Source organism: Microcebus murinus, chromosome 27 (genome assembly GCF_040939455.1).
Source record: "Microcebus murinus isolate Inina chromosome 27, M.murinus_Inina_mat1.0, whole genome shotgun sequence".
Taxonomy (NCBI): Eukaryota; Metazoa; Chordata; class Mammalia; order Primates; family Cheirogaleidae; genus Microcebus; species Microcebus murinus.
Window position 1 is genome coordinate 7,201,231 of NC_134130.1, and position 24,739 is coordinate 7,225,969.

At 60.8% G+C, this 24,739-nt stretch overlaps 1 protein-coding gene across 1 annotated transcript; it reads right to left on the reverse strand.

Moving 5' to 3' along the window:
* Window positions 1-5,143: 5,143 nt before the first annotated feature.
* On the reverse strand, window positions 5,144-22,765 carry ONECUT3 (one cut homeobox 3). The gene is made up of 2 exons (XM_012745661.3): window positions 21,577-22,765; window positions 5,144-5,436 (listed from the first exon to the last, which is right to left on the reverse strand). Exons 1-2 carry the CDS (start codon window positions 22,763-22,765, stop codon window positions 5,144-5,146), a joined length of 1,482 nt encoding a protein of 493 aa, XP_012601115.3.
* Between the last annotated feature and the right edge of the window lie 1,974 nt (window positions 22,766-24,739).

Below are 24,739 nucleotides of genomic sequence, written 5' to 3' on the forward strand. Positions count from 1 at the left end.
CTGCAGCCAAGGAAGAGGGTGGAATTCAGAGCCGAAAGGCCCGTGGGTGGGGGCAGAGTCCCTCTTCCCTCCCCGCCAGCCTTGTGGTGGGCAAGCCCCGTTCCTCTCCCCCCCGCCCCACCCGTCCCCAGTCGGCCAACACATGCCCGGGTGAGTGACTAGAAAATAATTTATTGAAGAAAAACAAAACAACAAGCCCAGCACAGCAATGGTTAACAATGACTTTTTTTTTTTTTTTACTTTTAAGCCTGTCTCCTGAGGGTGAGGGTGGTGAGGGTGTTCCTTCCCTCAAGCACTGGGGGACAGGGGACTTTGGGTGACCCAAATAGCTTCTCCCCAGCAAGCAGCCATAATTTCCAGGCTTTATGGAAAACACCCAGGGCCACCTGGCCTCCCGGTCCCTGTCACACCTGGCTAAGACAACCCCACCAAAACAGCCCTTGTAGGGGAGAGCAGAGCACGTGATAGGACCACGAGGAGGTGCCCCCAGAGCCTGAGGGCATAGGTTTGGTTAAGCCTTTTTGGGCAGAGGATGTGACATGGCCCAAGTTCCAGCAGGTGCAGGGCTGGGTGCAGGGCCCGGGTGTGCCCCTGCCCCGCCATCATTTCGGGTCTCGAGCCCCCAGCCCCAGGCAGGCTGGGGCCTCCTGTCTCACAGGGCATGAAGCACCCCCTTAGGCTGCCCGCCCCGCTACTCGGGACCCTCCCGCCTCTCTGCAGCCCGATCCCTGCAGCCTTTGGCCTCAGGGAAGGATGCACAGGGAACCCCAAGCCAGCTTGTCCACCTGTTCCACCTCCAGGACTGTCTGGGGGTGGCTTGAGACCTGGCCTCCTGGCAAAAGCAGAGTCACAGGCAGAGAGACATTGTCCCAGAGCCCACTTTCCTGATTTGGGGGGTGGCCCTCTGTCCTCGAGGGTCCCAAAGTGGGCTGAGAGGGAAGGTCTGTGCAGGTGCGCACCCCCACCCTCCCAGGCCGGACAGAAAGGCAGACTCGTGCCCTGCTCTGGGCCCAGTGAGCTGAGGGTGTCTGGGTGGGCGTGATCAGGAAGTCGGGGTGCACCCCTGCCCCTCCCCCAGGCAACAAGCCTCGGGTGATCATCTGATTGTCTCCCTCCTCTGAACAAGACACTTGGGGATTCATGCTGAAGTGAAGCCAACCAGGTGGCGGAGTGGGGGGGATGTCCCAGGATGGGGATGACACCAAGGACACCCAAGAACGGAGGTTGGGGGTGGCTAGCAGTCCCTGCCTGGCCAGGCGTTGCAGGCAGGTGGGTGGCATCCGGGGGGGCTGGGAGGTGGAGGACACCCCTGTGCCCTGTCCTGCTGGCCGCCTGCCCCCACCTTCCTGTCTACCTGGGGCCCCGCCCCCTGCCACCAGCTGGACACGGTCCCTCAGAAATCGGGAAAGCAACAGACAGCAACGCAAAGCACCACGGAACAGCACCACCTTGGGCATGAGACACAAGGATGCGACACATGGAATCCCAGGGCCACCGCCCACCGGCCCCGCCCCGCCCCCAACCACCCGCTACATTAGCGTCAGGAAAGAGTACATTAGTCATGCACCAAATCAAATCCCATCGCGTTTTTTTTTCTTTTTCTTCCTTTTTTTTCTTAAATTACATTTGAACACAGAACACATAGAATAATAAATACTCATTAAGACATGACTCCAAAAACCGCGAAAACTGAACAAGCCAGAGAACAGAAAAGTAACCCTCTCTCTCCCTCTCTCTCTCCCCCTCTCTCTTTCCTAAAGGACTCGTTTAAATAAGAAATCTGTAAACGCAGCCAGTCCTCCCTCTCAATCTCTTGCCACCACGCTCCCTCCTGACTCCTGCCCCGGCCACCAGCGCTCCCGCCACCCTGACATTCAATACGTCTCTCCCGCAGGACTCGTCAAACACATGACATGCCATCGTCTGCAAAATTATAATTTAACGGTATAAAGCTTCAAGTCACGTATTCCAAAAACTAGCTAAGGATTTTTCTTTTAAATCACATAAACTATACATTAAATATTTTGAGGTATTTCAGAGAAAATTGTCAAAGGCTCAAAGGAGTTGTGCTGGAGGTATCGTTCCCCGTGTGGAAAATGCTCTTTGGTGTGTGACAGCCGACTGGTTCTGGGGGAGGCGGGGTGGGCCAGGGGGCAGGTTGGGGTGACAGCCCGCTGGGGGCCGGGGGGTTACAGGACTGGTGTGTGTGCGTGTGTGCGAGCACATGTGTGTGTGGTAGGAAGGTGTTTGAAGAGGATCCAGGAGTTCTGGGCTGTGACATTGGAGCTTGGTCTAACCCGACCACAATTCATCATAACTAGAATGTTCCACATCCAGAAGGATCCAGAGCTTATGCTTCCCTAGCAGGGGACAAAACAGGAGGTCCTGCACACCTGACCCTTGGGCCTTTGAGGGCAGGGACTGGCCAGGGACTCGCCCAGCAGAGGGCGCCCAGGGAACACCGTCCCCCACTGGCCACTGCCGGGTGGCCCAAGACCCCCAGCATGGATTTCCTAAGAAGGCCGTGGGGCCGGGGCCGCAGCAGGACCCCCTGGACCTGATGCCCCTCACTGCCTTTGAGGGTCCCTTCCTCCACGAAGTGCATATATAGACCATATTGGCATGAAGACTAATATGTTAATATGATATATAAAAGTTTTCTGCCACCTGAAAGTTGTTTTTTCTCCTCCCACTTCTGATATTGAAACAAATTAAAGCGTTCTCATGGGCCCGGGCCTGCTGGGCCTGGAGGATGTGTCCAGCGGGCAGGAGAGCTCCTGATCCACGTCGGGAACTCGGGGTGGGGACGGAGCACGACTGGGCCCAGGTTTTAGTGGGCGGTGGGAGGAAGGAGCCTCCTAGAATCAAGCACCCGGGGACACACAAAAGGAATGGGATCCAGTATGTGTGCCTGTGTCTGTGTGTGCCTGCATGTGTGTGCCTGCATGTGTGCATGTGTGTACCTGCATGTGTACATGTGTGTGCCTGCACATGTGCATGTGTGCATGTGTCTGAATGTGTGCATGTGTGTCTGCATGCGTGCATTGTGCCTGCACGTGTGCATGTGTGTGCACATGTGTGCCTGTATGTGTGCATGCATGTGTATCTGCATGTGTGCACATACAGGCCTGCATGTGATGTGCACATGTGTGCCTGCATGTGTGTGCACATGTGTGTCTGCATGTGATGTGCATGTGTGTGCCTGCATGTGTGCACATGTGCGCCTTATGTGATGTGCATGTGTGTCTGCATGTGATGTGCACATGTGTGCACACTGTCTGTATGCGTGTATCTGCATGTGTGCATGTGTGTGTCTGCATGTGCATGGCTGCATGTGCATGCATGAGTGTGCTGGTGTGTGTTGTGGGCCTGCATGTGTACATGTGTGTGGTTGTGTGTGTGCATACGTGTGCATGAGAGTGCCTGCATGTGTATGCATGCATGTGCATGCATGCATGTGCCAGCATGTCTGTGTCTCTGTGTGTGTTGGGGAGAGGGGTTCATTGCTGAGCAGGAATGGGGACCCTTTTTACTTTTAGGATTCTGCCCCAACACCCAAAGGTTCTAGAAACATCACTCAGATCCAGCTGCTTAAAAAGTGAGGAGAATAGCGAGTCGATAAGGACAAGAGAACACTCCCTACATATCTTTGGTTCAAAAAGAAGGCACTCACCGACCTCACTATCTCTCTCTCTCTCTCTCTCTCTCTCTCTCTCTCTCTCTCTCTCTCTCTCTCTCTCTCTCTCTCTCTCCTCTCTCCCTCTCTCTCCCCCTTCTCTGGTGGGGAAGGGGCAGCCCCTGGGCGCAGGTCCTACCGCCACCAGGGAAGCATAGCAACCAGCACTACTCCTTGGGGGAAATCTTTGGTATCAGGCGTGATTTTTCCAATCACAGACGTGAACGTTTGAGTGAGGTAGCCTTTACCTGGGGGAGGGGGAGGGCATTTCACTAGAAATGTCTTTTGCATTCTCTGGGGAGTAGGCAGGTGGCCCCCTCCCTGCGAGGAGCCGCTGGTCCGGTGGGGCCCCCGTGGAGGGTGGGGTTTCCTCCCAGCCTGGGGTCTTGAACCCCGGAAGGCGGAGCTCTCCGGAGTCTTGGAGGTCACGCCCACAGGCGGGATGGGGAGCTCGTCCTCGTGTCCACCCTTCCCCCTTGTCAATATTTTTCTTTTTTTGGCAAAAAAATGGAGCAAGCAGATTCCACCTTCTCAGCATCGTCTGTCTCTCGGAGACGTCCAGGTTCTGCCGCTGCCCCTCCAGGCCCTGGGCGCGGGGGCGGTGGATTCCAGGGGGCTCCAAGCGGCTGCGCGTCCCAGGGCCTCTTCGGGGTGGGGTCCCGTCCGAGTAGGATCTGGACGTCGCCTTCCATCTCCTGGGCTGTCTGTCCCTGTGTGGTTCATCAAGGTGCCTAAAGGTAAAGTGAACTAGAGAGGTGCTGGGGGCGTCTGGAAGTTACCCGCATGTCGGAGCCCGCCGACCCCTCGCCCGGGCGGGCTGGGAGGGGCACGCCATGGGTGCCGGCCGCCGGGCCCCCCAGGCGTTAAGGCAGGCGATTCTTGGCACAGGAGTCCCGGCGGCAGGGGCGGCGCGGTCCTGGGGGTGGGGCCGTCCTGCCCGCGGGCGGAGGGGGCGGGGCGGGGTACGGAGGGTCCACTTGGGTGGGTTTTGGCGACTCTGGAAGGGGCTGGGTGGGGGGACCACAGGGCACCTGCTCCCAGGGAGGGAAGGAGGAAAGGAAGGTTCTTCCTGCCTCCCTCTTTGGGGGTGGGGGCGTCTGGCGAAAGAGGGGTTATTCTTAAAATTCCTTTTTTTAAATACCCGGTTTATATTTCTAGAATGTGCTTCTTGACCCGCTTCAGGAGACCACACAGTGAGCCCCTGGGCGTCCTGAACTGAGGGGGGCTGCGGGACCCCTTTCTGTCTCCCCCTCCCCCCTGGGGAGCAGGGGGGCTTCCTTTGGCCTGGCGGGGGCTGCAATGCGGGGAGGAGGGGCCCGCTTTGTGCACTTGGGCTGGGGGGGTGTGCGTCTCCCCCGACAGCACCCTGTCGCTCGCCTCCCGGGCGGGTCTGGGCGGGCGGGCGAGGGGACGCGGGGGCGGAGCGCCCGGGGCCGTCGAGGCGCGGAGGGCGCGGCCCGGGGTGCCTCAGGCCTTGGAGAAGGTGGAGGAGGCGCCCGCCGGGCCGCCGGGGGTCGCGCCTGGCTCCTCGGCCCAGCGGTTCATGCAGCGGCGCCGCGCGTTCATGAAGAAGTTGCTGACGGTGTTCAGCTCCAGGCCCAGCTGCTGCGAGATGGTGACCTGCATCTCTTTGGACGGCCGCTTGTTCTCCTTGAAGATGGCGATGAGCGTGCGGCGCTGCAGGTCGGTGAACACCAGGCGCTGCTTCTTGGGCTGCAGCGCGCGCTCCTTCTGCTGCTCCTGCTCCTTGCGCTTGCAGGCTGCGGGCAGGCCGCGACACGGCGCCACCACCGCGCGGGACGCCGGCGACAGGAGGAAGATGGGGACAGCACGAAGCCCGAGCAGAGCGGGACGGGGGAGACCCCGGGCGGGGACGCAGGGAAACGTGGACGAGGGAGGGAGGGACAGTGGGCGACAGAGGGACAGGGAGACAGAGACACACAGGGCAGAAGGGACCGGAAGCAGCACGCAAGGGAGGCGGACAGGCAGGCCGGGGGTGGGGGGACAGAAGGGAGGACAGAGAAGGGGACACAGTGAGTGCTCCTCCGCAGACACCACCACCCCCTCCAGTCCCTTCCTCAGGGTGCCTGCCCCAGACACCCCTCCCCAGCCCCATGGCCCCAAACTCCTCACCCTGCCCCCCACCCAAGGGTTCTCCATCCAAAGGGCAACAAAAATTGCTCATTGTCCCTTTCTGCCCTTCTTTCCCAGGTTGGGGAGAGGACATGGAACCTCTACAGGTGAGTTATTTCTGACTCAGTGTAGCCGTAGGTGAAAGAAATGGTTCATCCATAGGTGGGGGGGGGGTGGATCGCAAACCCCAGCAACCCCCTCCTTCAAGGACGGGGCAATCAGGTTGCCTCCTCCTCTGGGCTGTCCCTGCAAGGCCTGGGGACTGAACTTAAGGTCCTGGTCCCCTACCAGGCTGACACTGGAGTCTGAGCCCCTCCCCCAGCCACAGGCTGAGAACCACCTGAGCTTAGTCTCCCTCTAGCACACGGGACCCTCCGGATCTGAGAGTGGCAGAGGTTGCCCCATGGCCTGAGATGCTTGCAGAGCAAAACGGCAACAGCTGAGGGTGATGTGGCAGGGCTGACACTTGTGTCCTCCCTGCCCGGGCTACAAAGCAGACACCTCCCCACGATGCAGTGTGGGGTGTGGCGGGTGCAAAAGATGGGCTGCTCCCACCTCGGGGACAGGCCACCAGACAGGCGGGCTACTTTGCGGCATCAGCTTGAATAGATCAGAATCTCAATTTCTCTCCCGCTTAAGCGTCTGGGCCTGGGCATGGGTGGAAAGTCTGCCCCACCTTCTCGGCCCCAGAAGTGGCCGGTGGTGCATGCTGTCCTAGCAGGTCTCTGCTCCCTGTCCCTCCTCCGTGCCAGCCCTGGTGGCTTACTAGGATGGCAGAGCAAGCTTGCTTTTTTTGGTCCCGGAACAGCCAGAACAGATGACATGTTGGATCAATGTCCCCAGAATAAGTGAATGTTCCCTGTGCGGTGACTCATGTCTCAGGGACAACAGGTTCTCCCATCCAGAGTGTGACTGACATACACTTCACTTCCTCTGACCTGGGATGGCAGAGCTTCTAGCTGCTGTTTCGGGTTTGAGTATTAAATACGAGTGATGGCCGGAGCTACTGGACATTTTAGAAAAGCATCTAACATGAAGATAAACTCAGGAGAAGTTGGCAAAGCAGGCCATAATTATAATTATAAAGCTATAATTAATATTCCCAGAAGGGCAAGAAGAAAACATTGTATCCATGAAACAAATACAGAATGCCGTGAAATAAAAGGCACCATTAAAGGGCGAGAAAACATTCTTATAATTTAAATATATAATAGTTGGAATAAAATTATCCAATGTAAGCATCGGAAGATAAAGTTAAGCAAATATCTGAGAAAATAGACCAGGGTAGAAGCAGAGGTGGCAAATGAGAGAAAGATGTCAATAGAGTTAGAGGGCCGGGCGCGGTGGCTCACGCCTGTAATCCTAGCTGTCTGGGAGGCCGAGGCGGGCGGATTGCTCGAGGTCAGGAGTTCGAAACCAGCCTGAGCAAGAGCGAAACCCCGTCTCTACTATAAATACAAAGAAATTAATTGGCCAACTAACATATATAGAAAAAATTAGCCGGGCATGGTGGCGCGTGCCTGTAGTCCCAGCTACTCGGGAGGCTGAGGCAGGAGGATCGCTTGAGCCCAGGAGTTTGAGGTTGCTGTGAGCTAGGCTGACGCCATGGCACTCACTCTAGCCTGGGCAACAAAGTGAGACTCTGTCTCAAAAAAAAAAAAAAATAGAGTTAGAGAATGAATTAAAATGAAGGAGGTTTGTCATCTGATCAAAAGCCAATTCGAAAGCAGAGGAAGCGATGATCAAATTAATAATAAAAAAAAATCTAGAGTTGAAGGACAGAAGCTTCCAGTTTAAAAAAGCCCATCAAGCCGGGCGCGGTGGCTCACGCCTGTAATCCTAGCTGTCTGGGAGGCCGAGGCGGGCGGATTGCGAGGTCAGGAGTTCGAAACCAGCCTGAGCAAGAGACCCCGTCTCTACTATAAATAGAAAGAAATTAATTGGCCAACTAATATATATATAAAATTAGCCGGGCATGGTGGCGCATGCCTGTAGTCCCAGCTACTCGGGAGGCTGAGGCAGCAGGATCGCTTGAGCCCAGGAGTGTGAGGTTGCTGTGAGCTAGGCTGACACCACGGCACTCACTCTAGCCTGGGCAACAAGCGAGACTCTGTCTCAAAAAAAAAGCCCATCAAGGCCGGGCGTGGTGGCTCACGCCTGTAATCCTAGCACTTTGGGAGGCCGAGGCCAGCGGATTGCTCAAGGTCAGGAGTTCGAAACCAGCCTGAGCGAGACCCCGTCTCTACCAAAAATAGAAATAAATTAATTGACCAACTAAAAATATATACACAAAAAATTAGCCGGGCATGATGGCGCATGCCTGTACTTGGGAGGCTGAGGCAGGAGGATTGCTGAGCCCCGGAGATTGAGGTTGCTGTGAGCTAGGCTGACGCCACGGCACTCACTCTAGCCTGGGCAACAAAGTGAGACTCTGTCTCAAAAAAAAAAAAAAGCCCATCAAGTCGTCAGCTCAATGCATGAGAAAGGCACATTGGAGGCTCCTCCTCCAGGAATAAAAGGAAAATCCTAAAAAGCTTCCAGAGATGAAAGCCAGAAGTCATATTAAATATTGAGAATCAGAACAGCGTTGGGTTTCTGAAAAACTGGGAGGCAGTGAACAATGCTTTCAAAATTCCAAGGAAAAAGTCTATTCACCTAGAATTGCGAAATATCCAAACATTGAGCATGAAGGTGCAATAAAGACATAGTCAGACATTCAAGGACTCCAAAAGTTGATTTTCTGCATACCCTTTCTCAGAAAGCTACTGGAGGATGTGTTCCACCCAAATGAGGAGGTAAATTAAAAAAAAAAGGGAAGTGTAGGATTCAGGAAATGGGATCCAACCTAGGACAAAGAGAAAAAGGGTCCCCTAAATGATGAGGAAGGGAGACCCTGGCAGACAGCTGGACCAAGGCACCTGGGGCATGGAGGACAGTGGGAAATCCTATTGAGTTGGTTTTGCATTTTGTTGCAGAGTGTGGAAAGAATTTATGTTTGGCAACTGTTAACTCCTGGAAAATCAAAGTTGTACAAGAAAGGAAATGTAATCCTAGTACTCTACATGGCTCAGCTGCGGATGCTCTTCACTGAAAAACCACAATAAGAGTAATTACTAAATATTGATTTAGGCAAAAGACTATATTTGTAGCTGCACTGAGAAGCTGGCAGAAGGGGAGGGTGTGGGTACAGACGTAGAAAGGCGGCGAAGCAAAGCCCAGAAGACACTGTGCCAGATAGCCTTTGTGTAGGAAAGGGAGGGAAGAACGCATATTTGTATTTTATGTTTATATTTTATCTGCATAAAGAAACATTGGAAGGAAATATGAGAAGCTGCATAGACCTCTCACCTCTTTGGCCACCTGGAAGGGGATCACCTCACCTGTTGTAATCTTCGGTTCATTCGTTCACTCATTCATTCATTCACTTAGCAATTTTCTCCCAATTCATCCTACCTTTACAGTAGGGGCAGAAACACAAATGCTCCTCAGAAAGCTCAAGAGTTCTTTGTGTCAGGAGCCTCTCAATCCTCACAATGATTCCATAAGGTGGGGATTTTTCTCTCTATTTACTCAGAGAGGGTGAGCCACTGGCCCAAGGTTACCCAGCAAGTCCCCTGAAGGGCAGGACAGGAACTAGAGGGGAGGAGGAGGGAAGATGTAGGTCGCCCCTGTCGTCCCACCTCGCCTCCCTGTCCCTGGTCAAGTGCCCAATGGGGGCCCCAGAGGCAGAGGCTGGGGGAGGGACGGGGCGAAGCAGAGTCGAGAAAAAACTTCGCGTTTTGTCGATCACAGCAAAAAGAGGCTGGGTTCGCCCCCCCTCCCCTGCGTTCAATCTAATTACAGCTCCTTGCAGCCGGATCGATCCGGGCTGTTTACCGGGAGCAGCTTTGTTGTAGCCCAACCCCCCCCACCCCCCGGCGGGGGTGGGAGCTGGAGTGGGGGGAGGCGCCCGGGAACCCACCCCAGCGCGCCCGCCTCGCGTGGCCACCTGGCCCCCGTCAGCCCCGCGCCGGCCCTAAAGGCCACCCCTGGGCCCGCCGCACAGGGCACGGTCACGGGCCCCTTTTACTGAAGTGAAAACTGAGGCCGGAGACGGAACCGAGGCCGGACTGACCCGGTGCGGAGCAGCAGCCGCACACTGCGGACTCGCTGTGGCCACCTCTTCCGGGAGACCTCCAGTTGGCCTCTGCCCCGTCGTCTCCCCAAGTCACCTCCGCCAGCCCATCTGCTCATGGCCACCTCCTGTTTTCTTCGCCCACATCCCCCTGTCCTCATTTGGGACACGAAACCCATCCAGAGGTCCTCTTCCTGCGTGGGGACGCCCTGTCTGTGGGGGATGGGGGTGGCCCCAGACCCAGCCGGTCACCACCACGTGGGAGGTGTCGCCAGCTCTGGGAGCCGGGGCCAGTCACATCCTGGCAGGCCTCAGTCCCTCCTTGTAAGGGCCACACACCTCCTTCGAGCATTCCACAGCCCAGGCCACCCCTCCCGCTGCCCAGTCACCTCCCTGTCCTCGTCTCCCATCCACACCAGGCTCAGCCCCCACCTCCTGTCCCCCTGGCCTCATCCCTGCACAGTCTGACCTCAGGGCCACTGTCCTGGCTGTTCCTGGCTGTTCATGAGTTCCCCAAGGGCTCCCGGCCCTCCTCCTAGTCTCTGCTCAGGTGTCGCCTTCCCCTCCATTTAACTCCCCACTCCCTCCCCACCTTTTCTTCTTTTTATTTTTTCCCACACTCCCTGCAGTGAAGGTCTGGGTCCAACCGGAAGCTGCTGTCCGGGTCAGCCCTGCCCCCCTGCACCTCCCGGGCTGAGGCTCTGACTTTAAGAACAAAGGATCCCCGGATGCCTTGAATTTGGGATGGGGGGCCCAGCCCGCCTGTCTCCCCCAGTGATCAGTGATCTTTTTGTAGTCCGGGATGAGGACGATTGGGAGCTGGCTCCTGGGGGTTCCAGAGGTCTTGGGAGGAAATCAAAGACCACCTAGAGGAGGCTGAGACCGCCACCCCCAAATCTGAGCCCCAGGGCGTGGGGCACTGAGCAGACACTCATGGAGCAGTGTGCGGCCTCCCATGCCTCCCACCCCCGGGGCAGCCTTTCCCCGGTCTGTGCTGGGATCTGCAGCACCAACAAGCCGGGTCATTTTCTTTTTTGGGATCAGGAAAAGCTGGGGGAGCGGAGAGCATTCAGGGAGAGCAGCTCCTCCCTCGCCAAGTTGTCCCTGCAGTTCCTGGTGTGCCCGGCAGAGGGCAGCCAGCCCCACCCCAGCCTCAAAGGGGTCGAGGCTTGGACTGTGTCTGGTGGGGCAAAGGGAAGGGACCTGGCGGGACCCTCAAGTTCCAGCTGAAAGCCCTTTGGCATCAGACTCCCTGGGACTTGGCCCCCCACAGCACCCGCTCCCGCCTGGTTCCTGCCTTTCTAAAAGTTGCTGGGGTCAGCAGACCCCAGGGACCAGAGCGGTGGCAGAGTTGCTGCCCTGAGGTCTCCCACCCGGTGTCGGACCCTGTGAGCTTCAGTTTCATCAACACAACACAGTCTTCATCATGGTCGGGCTTCAGGAAAGGGTTTAGCCAGGAAAGTCCAGAATGAATACCGAGGGGCTGAGATGAGGTTCCCGAGCTCCCCTCTAGGGGTCCCCAAGTGGAGCTGAGCTCTGGGCCCCACTTGCTGTGTGACTGTGAAGCGTCCCCTACTCTTGGGGCAGGCCCCCAGCCTCGGCACTCTCCAAGAATCTTCCTGCAGGGAGGAAAATGGAGAAACCGAGGTCAAGGGCAGAGAGTAGGACTGCCCCAGCCAGAGAACTCCTACACATCCCTCAAGGCCCAGCAGCAATGGCCCCTCCCCCAGGAAGTCCTTCCCCTCTCCCATAGCAGAACCCTGGCTCCCTCCTCAGAGACCCTGGCCACTGTCCCTCCTTCTGGCCCAGCGCTGACCCCATGGGGCCTGAGACCCCTCTGTTGCCCAGGGCAGGGTGGGTCTACAGGAGGTGGCTGAGTGTTTGATGACTAACATGTCCCTGGGTTACCCCCCTGGGTGAGTGGTGGGGCACCGGGAGGTGGTCTCAGCCCAGACTGGGAGACCCTGCTGAGGGGGACTCAGGCGGCTACTCCTTGGAGGTCGGGGCAGGACAGTGGGACCCCCAGCACCCTCAGCAGGGAGCGAGCGGCTGGGGCCTGCTGACCCGAAGGTGGGGGCCCTGGATTCGGTCACCCTGCTGCCACCAGAGCTGGGGTGCCACCTGTTAACTCCCATCATCCCCCACAGGTGACTACACCGCTCTCCTTCCTCCCCTTCTCCCTCCCTCCCTCCCCTCCCTCTCCTCAACCTCCCTGCGCCCCTCCCCTTCCATCCTCTCCTCTCTCCCCTTTCCCTGCCCTCATCCAGGGCACTCTTGGTGACAGGCTTGTAACTGGGGTTCCTTCACGGTGCCCCGGCCTGGGCGCTGACAGCGGGTCACTGGGTGCCGCTGCAAGTGCCTCACCCGACCGTCCCTGGCGGGGGTCAGGTGTCTCCCCACTGCGTGTGCCGAGAGGGGCCGCCTGTGGCATCCCAGCTGGGCCGTGGTGGGCGGGTGGCAGAGCTGGCAAGGTGTCTGCCGTGAGTGCATGCCGCGTTCACAGGTGCTTCGCTACAATGGGGGACGCGTCCACACACCTGCGAACCACAGGCGGTGTGAGATGTGGGAAAGCCTGCGACTGTAGCGAGAGCCGCCCATGCCCCAGGCAAGACGGGCGCACGCGGGCCGGGCTCTGTGGGCAGAGTGGGCTCTGTAGACATCGGTCCGCTAGTTCATCAGGCGGACGCAGCGACCCCGACCCTGTGAGCGGGGGCACGGTCGTCAGAACCTGTGACACACGCAGCCCCGCTCCACAGCTGGTGACTCTGACAATCAGACACGTGCCTGCCGCTCTGACTTTGCTCCCAGACAAGGAGGCTGCTCCCCTGGCTGAGCAGTGGGGGCAGGGAGGTGGCCTCTGGGTGGGTGTCTGGAGGGGCTCAGCTGGGCTCAGTGTGGCCTCCACGTGGGGACACAGCTGGGCACAAGCCCAGGTCTCAGGACCTTGGGGGGCGTCGGTGAAGCCCAGCGATGGCTGGCACTGCCGAGTGTGGCACGTGGCACGGCTAGCACAAGCCCGAGTCCGGGTGGCATTAGCAGGACAGGACCCCGAAAGAAAACTGGACGATGCCCAAAGGTGAGCTAAGAAACGGCCTCAGGATTCAGCCATGGGGGGACTAGAGTGGCCGTCCTAGTCTCCAGCTGTCTGGACAGGGCACCACCAACTGAGCCATCTTGCCTGCCCCCTGGGGGTCCATCCACCAGGGCACACGTGGGGTGAGCAGCAGTGTCCCTTTCTCCCCCACCCACCACCTCCTGCGCTGGGCTCCAGCCTCTGACGGAGCACACAATTCACTACGGAGCCTGGTCCCCCGCTGGGATGATGACTGGTTTCCTTGGTGATGGTCCTGCCCTGGCCACCAGCTGCCCGGCCCCGGATGTGGGGAACGCAGATGCCGCCACCCTGGAGGCCTGTCCCTGCTGGGCTGAGCTCAGCTGGGCATCCCCCAGTGGCCTCTCCAGACCAGAGCCAGTGGCGGTGACTTGCGCAAGGTCACACGGCCAGTCAAGCTGGGGGGCCTGGAGCACACATGCAACTCCCTTTGTCTGCACCCTGAGCTCCCGTCTGAGCTGGAAAAAGGGTTCCCATGGGTGGAGGGATGTGGGGTCTTCCACAAGGAGAGAGTGTGACCCACGACCCCACCCCCAGGGCCCTCACCAGGCCCACATCTGTCCCCACCCTGTCCCGTCTCTCCTCCCGCCTGCCCGGCCCACCTGCCCATACTGCACCTCAGGCCTAGGTACCCACCTTGGCCAGCACCCAGCCTTGGGGACAGGCCCCACCTGCCTCTCTCCCTCTCCCCACCAACACCACCTCCCCTGATGGGATTTTAATGGCCACATTTTCAAATTAGTTCTGAGCCTTTCAAAGACTTATCAGGGAAATGAGCGGTTGGTGGCACATCCCCTCCCTGGTGGCTCCATCTGGAGGTTGTCACTTCTTGGGGTGGGGGTCTGGGGAGGGGCAGGGGCAGCTCTCACACCTGGACACTGAGCCCCAGAGATGCCCCCCATTCAGGCACCCGAAAATCCACACACACACACACACACACACACACACATACACACGGCTTTGATTTTTTTTTTTTTAAATAATGTGAAGGAGATGCAGCGACCAGCGGCTGGAAATGGATTTGAAAAAGATGACAGGAAAGGAACCAGCGATAAGCAAAATGACAAAGAGGCAGGCCCAGAAAAGGGGGAGGTTTGACCCCGCGTTTCAATTATTGAGAAATTAATCCACAGATACTGGCTCACGAGGGGTGACTCGCCCGGGGACTGCAAAGGGTTTGAAACAGTCTAAATGTGTGTGGGGGGCAGGGACGTGGTTACATAAAGACTGAAATGACCAGGCGGCAGAACACTAGGCAGCCGGCAAAAGTGACCGGGAGCGCGGCTCTCCGCGGATGTGGAAGGGCCCCGCGGGGTGAGGTGGCGGACCCGCGCGACACAGTCGAGTCTCCCCTCTGCGTTTACAGAGGGAACAAGAAAAAGAAACTAAGAAAGCATTTGCACCTGTAGCTGCTTTAAACTGACCTGCTCCGGCAGGCGAGATACAGGTGTGGCTTGCAGACGGAGGAGAGCGCAGGGCCTCCTCCGTGCCATTTAAATTTGGAAGGTCGCGAATGCGTCACATATTTAAAAGTAATGTAGATTCTTTTAATTTTTAAGACCAGGGGAGAAAAGCGGGAGGGGCGGAGGAAGAGAGCAGGAGCGCGTGTTTGTTGCGCTGGCCGCGCACACCCGGGCGGCCGCGGGTCTGGGGCGCGCGGGGGACGGGCCCGCAGGCCGCTCGAGGTGCGCCTCCCCCGGCTGGGGTGCGGCGCCTGCTGGGGCTGCGCGGCCGGGAGCCCGGGCAGCGGAGGAGCAGTGCGGGGCCAGTGCGCCCGGGTCTCCCAGCGCCCGGCGCGGGCGTCCAGGTCCCGCCAGGCTGCGGAGGGCAGGTGGCGCCTTCGGGCTCAGAGAGTGCCCGCACCGCGGAGGGCTACGCGGCGTCCGGGGCACTGCGGGGCGGTGTCGGCCTACTGCGCGACACGGAGGCACAGACATCGCCCCCTGAGGGCCCTTGGATGCGGAAGGGGACTTGGAAACTGTGGATCCCAGTCGCTCCGCACCGGCGTCCTCTACTCCCAGTCTCCCTGGGCAGGAGCGACCCTCCCAACGCTCCGGCGCGACGGAGCGCGTCTGGCAGGGTCCGCTCGGGCGCCCTGAAAGGTGGGGGGGGCAAAGCTGGGCGCCAAGGACCACCCCTGCCGCCAGGGCGCGGCGTCTCCAAATGGCGCAGCTGCTGCGGGCTGGAGAGATGGGGTTCTCCCAGGCGCCCCCACTCCCCTCTGCAGCCTGGCACGTGCCAGACCCACCGGAGGGCGGTTGGGGGAGCCGGAGTCCCCATGCCTGTCCTGGCGTGCGCCACACCTGCGCCACGGGCACCTCTCTCTTGCCTCCTGCGCCTAGTCATGGCGCATCTCTGTCCCTTCTCTCTGCTGTGACTCTGTGGCTTTGTGCACCTGCCTCTGTAGGCCAGAGGGGTCCCCGCCCCCCGCTGCCCCCCACATCTGTCCACACAAGACTCCAAAGGGAAAAGGGTGCCGTCTGTCTCCTAGCCCCACCAACATCTGCACCTGTTTGGCAGGGGGGAAACTGAGGCGCAGGTGTCCTAAGACTGCCCAAGGTCAGGTGGGTCTCCCAGGCCACCCCTGGCTCCCGGCCCAGCCTCCCCCCTCGACCACTAGCGCGGCCTTCCCTATTGATCAGGGTCCCTATTTAATTAAGAACTTGATTCAAACCAGCCGCAAGCTTCCCCGGTTAAACCGGGCTCCTGCCGGCTACCTACAAAGAGATGGTGGGGGCCCAGCCTCACTCGCCACCTCCCAGCCTTCGTCCCTGCTGGTCCCACCAGCCAGAAGCCCCCTCCCCACATCCACGCGGGAGGCCAGAGCGTTAGGGCGCTGTGAGGTATTGCCGGGAGCAGTCTGCACCTTACCAGCTGTGAGGACATGGAGGCAGCCCGCTAAGCACGGAAGGATGAGCTCCAAAGTGGCCCTGAAAGCCCCACGGGCTGTGGGACAGAAGGCAGCAAGAGGTGGGAGTGGGGCTGGGAGACCAGCGACAAGGAGGAGGGGGAAGAGGAGGAGGAGGAGGAGGAGAAGGAGGCAGATGCCAGCAGCAGCAGCAGCTTAAACTAGAGTGGTAGTGGTTGACAGGGAAGAAGAGAAAAGAATGGGAGAGAGATTCCGGGAGAAGAGTGGAAGAACTACCCAGGTCTTGGGTAGTTCTGGGGCTTTAGGCTAAGGGACTCCAGAATAAAGGAGCCAAATGTCAGGTCCAGCCCCTCCGCATGCAAGCGACCCCCCCCACACACACACCTGCGCTTCTCTGTGGTGTGAGGGTGAGTGTCCCTGCTCCGGCTCTGACATAATCACAGAAGGGCCTTGTTGGGTCTGGGGCTGGCAGCGGGGAGGGGGCTGCCCTGGGAAACACAGGCGGTGGGGATCCTGGTGGCTTTGAAGTGGACGTGGCTCCCACCCACCGTCCCTGAGGGTCTGTGGTGGTCTCAGCGTGCGCACAATACTGTCACCCTCGGGGAGCTGGAGGGGAAGCACAGGACTCACAGCCCCGAAGAGATGTGGCTCCTGTCACCTGCCACCCACCTGGGGATCACCCAAGCTGCTTGTCCACTAGAAAGTGCTGTGACCTTCTGCCCCCCCTCCTCTGCAGTCCTGGCCTTAACTAGCTGAGCCTCCCTGACTCCCCGCCCCTGTCCCTGCAGTGCTCCCTCCCGCTGGAACCCTGCTCCGCGCTGCCGCTGCGCAAACGGAGTGCGGCTTTGGCCAGCGCCTTTCTCTCTGCCTCACTCAGTTTGCTGGTCTGTAGAATGGGCAGCGACTGCATCTGGTTTGAAAGGTCATTGCAGATGATTCCATCTCTCATGCCTGGTGGGTGAGCTGAGCAGGGAGGAGGGGGAGGGCTCGTCACCTCCAGCCGGCCCCTCCCCACCTCATAGCATGCTCTCCTCTCCCTCCCATCTGCCTGCGAGGCAGGGGCGGGATCCCAGATCCTGGCCAGCGGGTCCTGGGGCTGTCCCTACTCAGCTCTTGAGGTCTACAGGGAGGGGTTGGTTTGGGGACACCCGGAGTCACCTTGGGCATCGAGCAACCCTGGATGTAGTCTACCCTCCTCTGTGCATCCCTGTGGGGGCCTACGGTGTACCCCCAGACTCCTGCCCTCTCTCCTTGGTGTCATTTAATTCTGCCCATTGCTCAGATGAGGAAACTGAGGCTCAGACCCTTTTGCCCAGCACCAGTGAGAGACGGAGCCCAGGTGAGGCCCAGGTCCCCAAGCCCCCTGTTGTCCCACTGTCTGGTGGGGCTGGGACATCTCTTCCTGGGGTGTCTGTAAGAGGCGTGGAACCCCGTGCGGTGGGAGGTGTGGCTACTTCTCTAAGAGTGGGGGTCCTGAGTGCTTGCACAGCGTGGACAGTGTCCCTGGGGGGGAGACTCCCAGGTTGGGCCTTGCGGGCTGAGTCTCTGCAGCCTCAGCCCCCCTCCCCCTCCCGCACCCCCATTCCACGTGTCCTGGAAGGTGGCAGCTCAGTGGGGCAAGGCAGTGGGGGCGGGCAGGGCTGTATTAGCCTGGGGGGAGGCTGTTCCGCCTCTTTAGTCTTTCCACCCCATCACCCCAGACCCCCCAACCCCTGGCGACCCCTGTTCGCCCACTGCCAACAGAGCCACGCTGTTACCCACCCAGTGGCGCTACCAGCATGGGACACCAAAAAGAGCTCTGGATTTTGTCCTTAGGACAATGTGTTCTGTGTAGGAATAGAGCATCCCATCCGTCCCTGTCCCTCCCTGCCTCAGTTTCCCCCACTCGTCTCCACCCCCCCCCAGGGATTCTGGGCTCCTGCCTTCCCATGACACCAACAGGAGGGAACTGGCCCTTCTTTCCCCCACCTCTGTCTAAAATTTTATTTTATGTATATATACGCACATTTTTTTTTCTGATCAGTAACAAAAAAATACTTTTCCTCCGGAGTTGCAATTTAAACGATATTTGAAGACGGCCAAAGCTATCGACCAGGCGACGGTGATGAATTAGAGACGGTAATTCGAATTCATCGACCGCCCCCACCCCCCCAGGAGCCTGCCTGCCCCTCCCCCAAGCCCTCTCCCATAATTACTGTTGGGAGGGGAGGGCTTTGAGGAGGAGGCTGCTCCCACCCTTCCGGCCTCCTCTGGGGACCCTGGGGTGGGTGTGAGGTGAGGCCCCACCCCATGGGAGCCAGGTTGGGGGCTTGGGTTGGCCTAAAGAGGCCCAAGAGTGTCACATGCAGAACATGGCTACACACACACACACACACACACACACACGTTACAGATGGGTAAACTGAGGCACACAGGCCAGGAAGTGTGGCCCTGGACTCTGAGGTCTGTTGTGGGGTTTCTTGGGTGCCTTGGTGAAACAAAGAAACCATCCATTCCCCTCTCTCCCCCACCCTGCCCCCTGATCCAGGAGGGAGGAAGGAGACTGCACTTCCACCCCGGAGGGGACAGAGGCCCACCAGGCCTGAGGACAGAGGGGTCTTCCAGCCACCCAGCTCTCTCCCCTCCTGTCTCTCCTTTTCTTTGTTTCTCTTTGTCTCTCCCCCTGTCTTTTTGTCTTTCTTCTCTGTTCCTTTCAGTGGCTTTGGTTTCTTCCCCCCTCCTTTTTCTGTCTCTGTCTCCACCGTGTTCTCTGTCTCTGTCTCCACCGTGTTCTCTGTCTCTGTGTCCGCCGTGTTCTCTGTCTCTGTCCGTCTGTCCCTGTCTCTCTCCGCCTCTGCCCCTCCCCTCTCTGTCCAGCTGTACACCCGCGTCTTCTCCCCTCCGTGTCGCTTTCTCTCTCCTGGCCCCGGCGCCACTGGGGACAGCCCACAGCTCCCCAGGGAGGGGAGAGGCCATGGCGGCGGGCACCCACGACACACTCCTCCTAAAGTTGTCAGAGGAGACCTGGATGGGATGCAGGCGGAGGAAGGGCAGCGAGTCCTCCCCCTGCCGGTTTGAACGGTGCGGAGGGAGGGGACAGATTTCTCTTTCCTAGAGTGCGTTTTGGTTGTCGCTGCGCAGGGCGCATGCTGGAGAGTGGGGACGCCCCTGCCGCCTCCCCCTAACCGTGGCGATTTGCCGCCACTTAACCGCTTTTCATTTGCGCAGCCACCGGAACTAAAGGCCGTGGCCGGAGCCTAATCGCCCCGCAGCCCTCTGCCTGCCACCTCCAACAACCCAGGCGGAGTCCGTGGTGCAGACGTGGCCCCTGCGTGCCAGAGAGGCGGCAGGTGCCCAGGGCTGGGGCCGAGCCAGCCAGGGAGGGTTTGCCAGGCCGGTCGGAGGGGCTGTGGCATGGGCAGCCACCAGGCAGAGCTGGGGGACAGGCCGGGTGGTCCCTGTTTATTGTCCCCAACACCGCAGCACCCTGCCCAGCCTCACTGCCTCCCCGCCCACCCTGTCCTCCACGCTCCTCTGATAAGGCAGCTATTCTAATTCCTGTTGCCTAAAAGGGGAAACTGAGGCTCAGAGAGATGAAACTGTTCACCATTGCCAAGAAGTCAGGCGGGAAACGCTGGAACACAAACCCGGCCTTAGTTTTCCCTCTGTAATTGCACCTGTGGCAGGAAGGGGAACACTGAGGCCTGGGTGGCCATCTGGTGGGCAGAGGCACACTCAGACTCAGGGTTTGTCACTGCGCAGCGGCACCCACCCCCAGGTTCCTCTCCCCTGCGGTCTTTCATTCTGTGACGCTTAAGCAGATCTTTCTGGATCTTTGATGCCGCCCCCAAAATGGACTATTCAAATACCACTCATGGGTCATGCTAGTCACATAAGGTGACAGTGAGAAAAATGGAGAGTGGTGTGGATTCTGGGGGCACTGGTGGGGGACACAATGTCCCCCAAATATGTGCGCTGGACAGGAGGCTGCAGGTGGTGGGTGTCCCCCTATATAAGCCACCCAGCACCATGGGGTGGGGGACAGCCACAGTATCTGGCAGGTTAGAGCCGTGCCTTTAGCCTGTGCTCAGGGTGCCCTCCACCCCCGAGGTCAGCCAGACTGCACACTGCAGGCCGAGGCTGTGTGTCATGACTGAGTGTCCACGGGAACATGCGTGCCATTGCATGTCACCCACAGGGAGCAGGACAGAGTGGATTCTGCCCTTGAGACTGTCCAGGTTCTGGTAGCCCTTTCTAACGTGTCGCAACAACCTCCCGGGGCACTTGGTGACCTGCCCCAAAGTGGAGAACTTAAGAATCTCATAAGAGGTTCCAGCTAATCACCTTACTGTGCAGAAGGGGGAAACTGAGGCCTGCCTGTGGGTACAGGCTCCTGGAGGTTGCCTGGTCCACCTGGGGTGGGGGGAGGGAGAGGCTGGCTGGGGAAGAATGATACAGGACCCTCTCCAATCCCAAACTTGCACCCCCTCTTCCACAGCTCCCTGCCTGGCTGGGGAAGCCCCCCCAACCTCCTCGTTAGCGGGGCACCTCCTAGAGCCCCCGCCTGCCCCCGCCCTTCTCGCCCCCTGTGCTCAGAGAAGCGATCGATCTGGCGCCAGCCACAGCAGCTATTGTCCCCGCGACGGGGGTGGGCAGCCCCTCCCAGCACCGCCAGGGAAAGAGACCCCCACCTGGGCCAGGGGTTCCCCTGTACCCCCACACCAGCCTCCAGGAAGTGGGGGCCTGGCCGGGCTGCCTCGCTGGGGGCAGGTGTGGACTTCGCTGTCGTCAGCTGAGAAGGAGGAGGGAGCGGGTCCCCAGGGGGCTGGTGGCTGAGTGTGAGAGCAAGAGAGACAGAGAGACGCGGAGGCAGAGAGACAGGAAGCGAGAGAAAGCGTGGGGAGGAACAGGAGGAAAACGGAGAGCAAGCGACAAATAAACAGAGCCCCGTTTGTCCCGATAGAGCGAGGAGAGAAGTAGAAACCAGAGACACAAAACCAAAAGGCAAGGCAGGCTGGGCGCGCGCCCCGGAGGCAGGAGCGAAGTCGTCGGGTGTGAAGGCCTCCGGGCAGCCCGGGCCGAGGGTCCCGCGGGCCGCCCCTCCCCCGACCATTCTCGGGTGACCTTTGCCGCGGCCGGAGCGGGGGAGGGGGTATCGATCGCAGAGGCCCAGCTACAAAGAAGCGCGCGCTGGGCCGGGGGCTGAGCGCGGGCCCGGCCTTTGCTGCAGTGGCGCGGGCACCCGGTGCACAGTCCCGGAGCCCTGTGGCACCGGGCTGGAGGTTCAGCGGCCCCCTCCAGGGCCCTTCCGGAGGAAGGGAGTGGCACCCCAAGTTGACAACAGCGGCTGTTTGAGGACAGAGCCCCCCAACGCGCGCGTACACACACACACACACGCACACACACAATGAGCTACCCTGAGCGCCGTTTCAGGGAGATGCCTGGACCCTCCCCACGGTCTAGTCGGAACTAGCGAACCCCTCAAAAAGGGCAGAGGAGGCGACCGGGTGGGGGGCGGGGCGGGGAGACCGCACCATCCCTTTCTCCCTTTTGGCGACGGTACAAACGGGCAGGGGCGCGGATCACAGTCTGGCCTCCTGCGAGGGGGTCTCAGGCTGGCGGGGCCCACGGTCGGTGCTGGGGAGCCCCGGGCCGCCGCCCCCGAGGTCGGGCGATGCGAACCGCGCTCCTACCTGCGAGGCGCAGCGCAGACATGCGCTGGAACTCGGGCTCCTGCAGCCACTTCCACATCCTGCGGAAGGTCTCCCGTCCGGACTTGAGCTTGCTCCACGGCTTGGGGTTGCGCAGCAGGTCGGAGAGCGTGCCCTGCGAGCGGCACAGGATGCGCTGTGCGAAGATGGCCTGAGGGATGCTGTAGCGCTTCAGCTCCGCCGTGATGCGCTGCGCCACCTCCTTGGTGTTGATCTCCTCGGCCGCAGCGCCCGCGCTGGGGCCGCCGCCGCCCCCGCCGGGGCCGCCACCTCCCGCGTGCTGCCCGTGCGCCCCGGCCGCTGCCAGCCCGCCCAGCGGCGCCAGCAGCCCCGCGGCGCCTCCGCCGCCCGCTCCCCCGCTGCCTGCGCCACCGCCACCTCCGGGCAGCCCGCGGGCCAGCGAGTCCTCGGCGCGTCCCAGCAGCGCGGCGTGCGGCTCGAAGGCGGCGGGCGGCAGCAGCTTGTCCCCAGCCAGGTGGCCTGGCGCACCGTAGGCTGCCAACGGCGGGGGCGGCGGGGGCGGCGGGGGCTGCGGGGCACCGTGCAGCGCCGGTGGCAGCGCGTTGGGCAGCGGCGACAGCGGCGACCCCATGGTGGGCAGCTCCTTGCCGTAGGGCCCGTAGAGGTGGCCCACGGAGGCAAGTGCAGCGCGCTCGTCGCGCATCAGAGTGAAGCTGCCGCTCACGCTGGCCGCCAGGCGCTGCGGTGGGGGCGGCGGGGGTGGCGCGGCCGCCGGGTGCGGGTGCGCGTGGGGGTGGCCGCCGTGCGCTCCGGCCACAGCCGCGGCCGCCGCATGCTGGTGGAACTTGTCGGCCACTGCCGCTAGCGGCGGCAGGTGCTGCAAGGGCGTGAGCGTCGTGTAGGTGCCGCCCAGGCCGGGCGCCTCGCAGGCCATGCCCATGGCCGGGTGCAGCGGGCCCCCCAGCTCCCCGCGGAAGTCGGCACCGCCGCCCGCGCTGCCCGCGGCGCCCGCGCCCCCGGAGCCCCCGCCGCTGCCGCCGCCGCCGTCCAGTAGGCTCGCCATGCCGGCCACCAGGCCCGGGCGCCCAGGCGCCACCAGGCCGCGGTGCTGCGCTGCCGCCGAGCGCGCGTGGCCGGGGCTCAGCAGCTCGCCCGCCTGCGCGTGGGCCACGCCGTGCAGGCCCCCCAGGCTCTCCAGGCTCAGCTCCATGCTCCGTCGCCCGCCAGCCGCGCGCGCTCCTCGGCGCCGGCCCGGCGCGCTCAAGGCCGCCGCATGGCTCCCGCCCGCTCCCCGGTGGCTGCGCGCGAGGTTGCCCGGCTGCGCGGCGCTCGGCCCGGCCCGGCTGCGAGAGCGGCCACCAGGATGTGGCGGGGGAGCGGCCGCCGGCGCCCGGGCCCGGGTCTGACGTCAGCGCCCCCGCCCACCCGCTCCCGCCGCCACCTCCCGCCGCCTCGCTCTCCGCCCGCCCTGGCCCCCTCGAGCGCCAGGCAGGCCAGAGTGGACCAGACTCTGGCTTCGGTGGTCCCCCGCTTCTGCCCCCGCCTGCGCCCCCTGGGGGGACAACCGGTGGGGGTCTGAGGACAGATTCCGCCTAGGTGGGGCTGGGGGCCTGATCTCCGCGTCTCTGATTTCATGTCTCTCTCTGCGGTTCTCTCCAGAGAGTCCCAAATGTCACTTTCCTACCTGGTGCCCCCAGTCAAGTCCATCTCCAGGGAGTCCCTGGGAGTGTGGCTGAAGGGACGCCTGCAATCCATGTGTCCCCTCCACTGAAACAAACCCCAGGTGGGTGCCCTCTGCACGCTCAGCTCCCTGTGGACGCACATGTCATCATCGGGAGTCACAGCCCCCTCATACGACCTCTCTGGGGCCAAGTGGGCTGGTTCCTCGCCTCCACTCCGTGCAGGCGTCAGGATCTGCCCCATGTGTGGGCACCAGGCCTCAGTTTCCCCAACTGTACAACGGGGTGCCTGGCTTCATGGGGTGCCAAAGGCCCCTTCCGATTCCGGGGTCCTTCTACAGTGTGCCCAGAGCCTGGGGGTGACTTTCGAAGCGTCTCTGTCACCCTCCAGCCAGGGGAGGCTGAGGAGGCGCCTCCGGTCTGTTTCCTGAGAAGTCCCTGCTGCTAACTCCTCTTTGTGCCTGGGGTGTCTCCTTTGGGCGAAGGAGCCAAGCGCCCCTTCTCCTCACCACCTGGAGACAGGGGAGGCCCAGGGAATGGGATAAATGGGGGCTCCTATAATCAGAGAGACCCCCAGGGCATGAGATCCCTCCAGGGGAGTAAGATGGGGATCAGGGAAGGGGCTCCGGAGTGGCCAGGCCAGAACCTATAAGGTACCCCTATCTTGGGGACGGAGTGTGGGGGGGGCGGAGACTCAGCCCAGCCCCCTCCTCTTTCCCCACTATGTATTCTCCCCCACCCCACCTATTTTCTAGAAGAGGAAAGAGGGTAGAGTTAATAGGGCTTTCTTCTGGGGTCCCCAGCCCCCCATCTCACTGGGGAGAGTCAAGACTGTAAGCTGAGGGTGGAGGGTCCCTCCCCAGAATGTGCAAACGCTCTGGGCAGCCCCTGTCCCCATCCTCCTCGGGCCTCAGACCTTCGACGTGATGGGCTTCAGACCTTCGACCTGATCTCGGGGGTCCCCCCAGACATGGTCACTCATTGGAGATGTGACTTCCTGGACCATGACTGGGCTTGGCCCTGTACCAGGGCTTTTTCTGTATCTCAGTTTCCCCTTCTGTCATGTAGGAGAGGTGCCTTCCAGCCTGCCCCAGCTGAAGGCTAGAGGCGGGTCTATGCTGGCCACAGCGGGAGGGTGCGGGGAGTGGGGTGGCTGGAGGCTGGAGAGATCAGGTCTCCAAGTCCTGGGGTGGGATAGGGTTAAAGGGACCCCTGTTAGTGCATTGAGGAAGTGCCTACTGTTTACCAGACACACTCTCCTCACTCAGCCGCAGAGAGGGGAGTCGCACCACGGGTCTCCAACGACCTCAGACCCACGGTGGGCCGAGGTGGTGGGTGGTGGCAGGGCTGCCCCTTCCCACGTCTGTCCAAGTGCTGCATGCCCCCAAGTCCAGGTCCTTGGACGTCTCAGTTGCAGGGTAGTTTAGGAGATCACACCCATCTTCCAGGTGGGAAGACAAGCAGGGGGGGCAGGTCCCAACAGCTGAGCATCCTCCACCCCTGGG

What these genes read in the sequence shown, in the direction of transcription:
- ONECUT3 (XM_012745661.3), bottom strand. Translation starts at nt 22,765, where the DNA reads ATGGAGCTGAGCCTGGAGAGCCTGGGGGGCCTGCACGGCGTGGCCCAC. An exon ending in GTCTGCGCTGCGCCTCGCAG is followed by an intron (nt 5,437 to 21,576) that starts GTAGGAGCGCGG and finishes GCCTGCCCGCAG; the next exon opens with CCTGCAAGCGCAAGGAGCAG.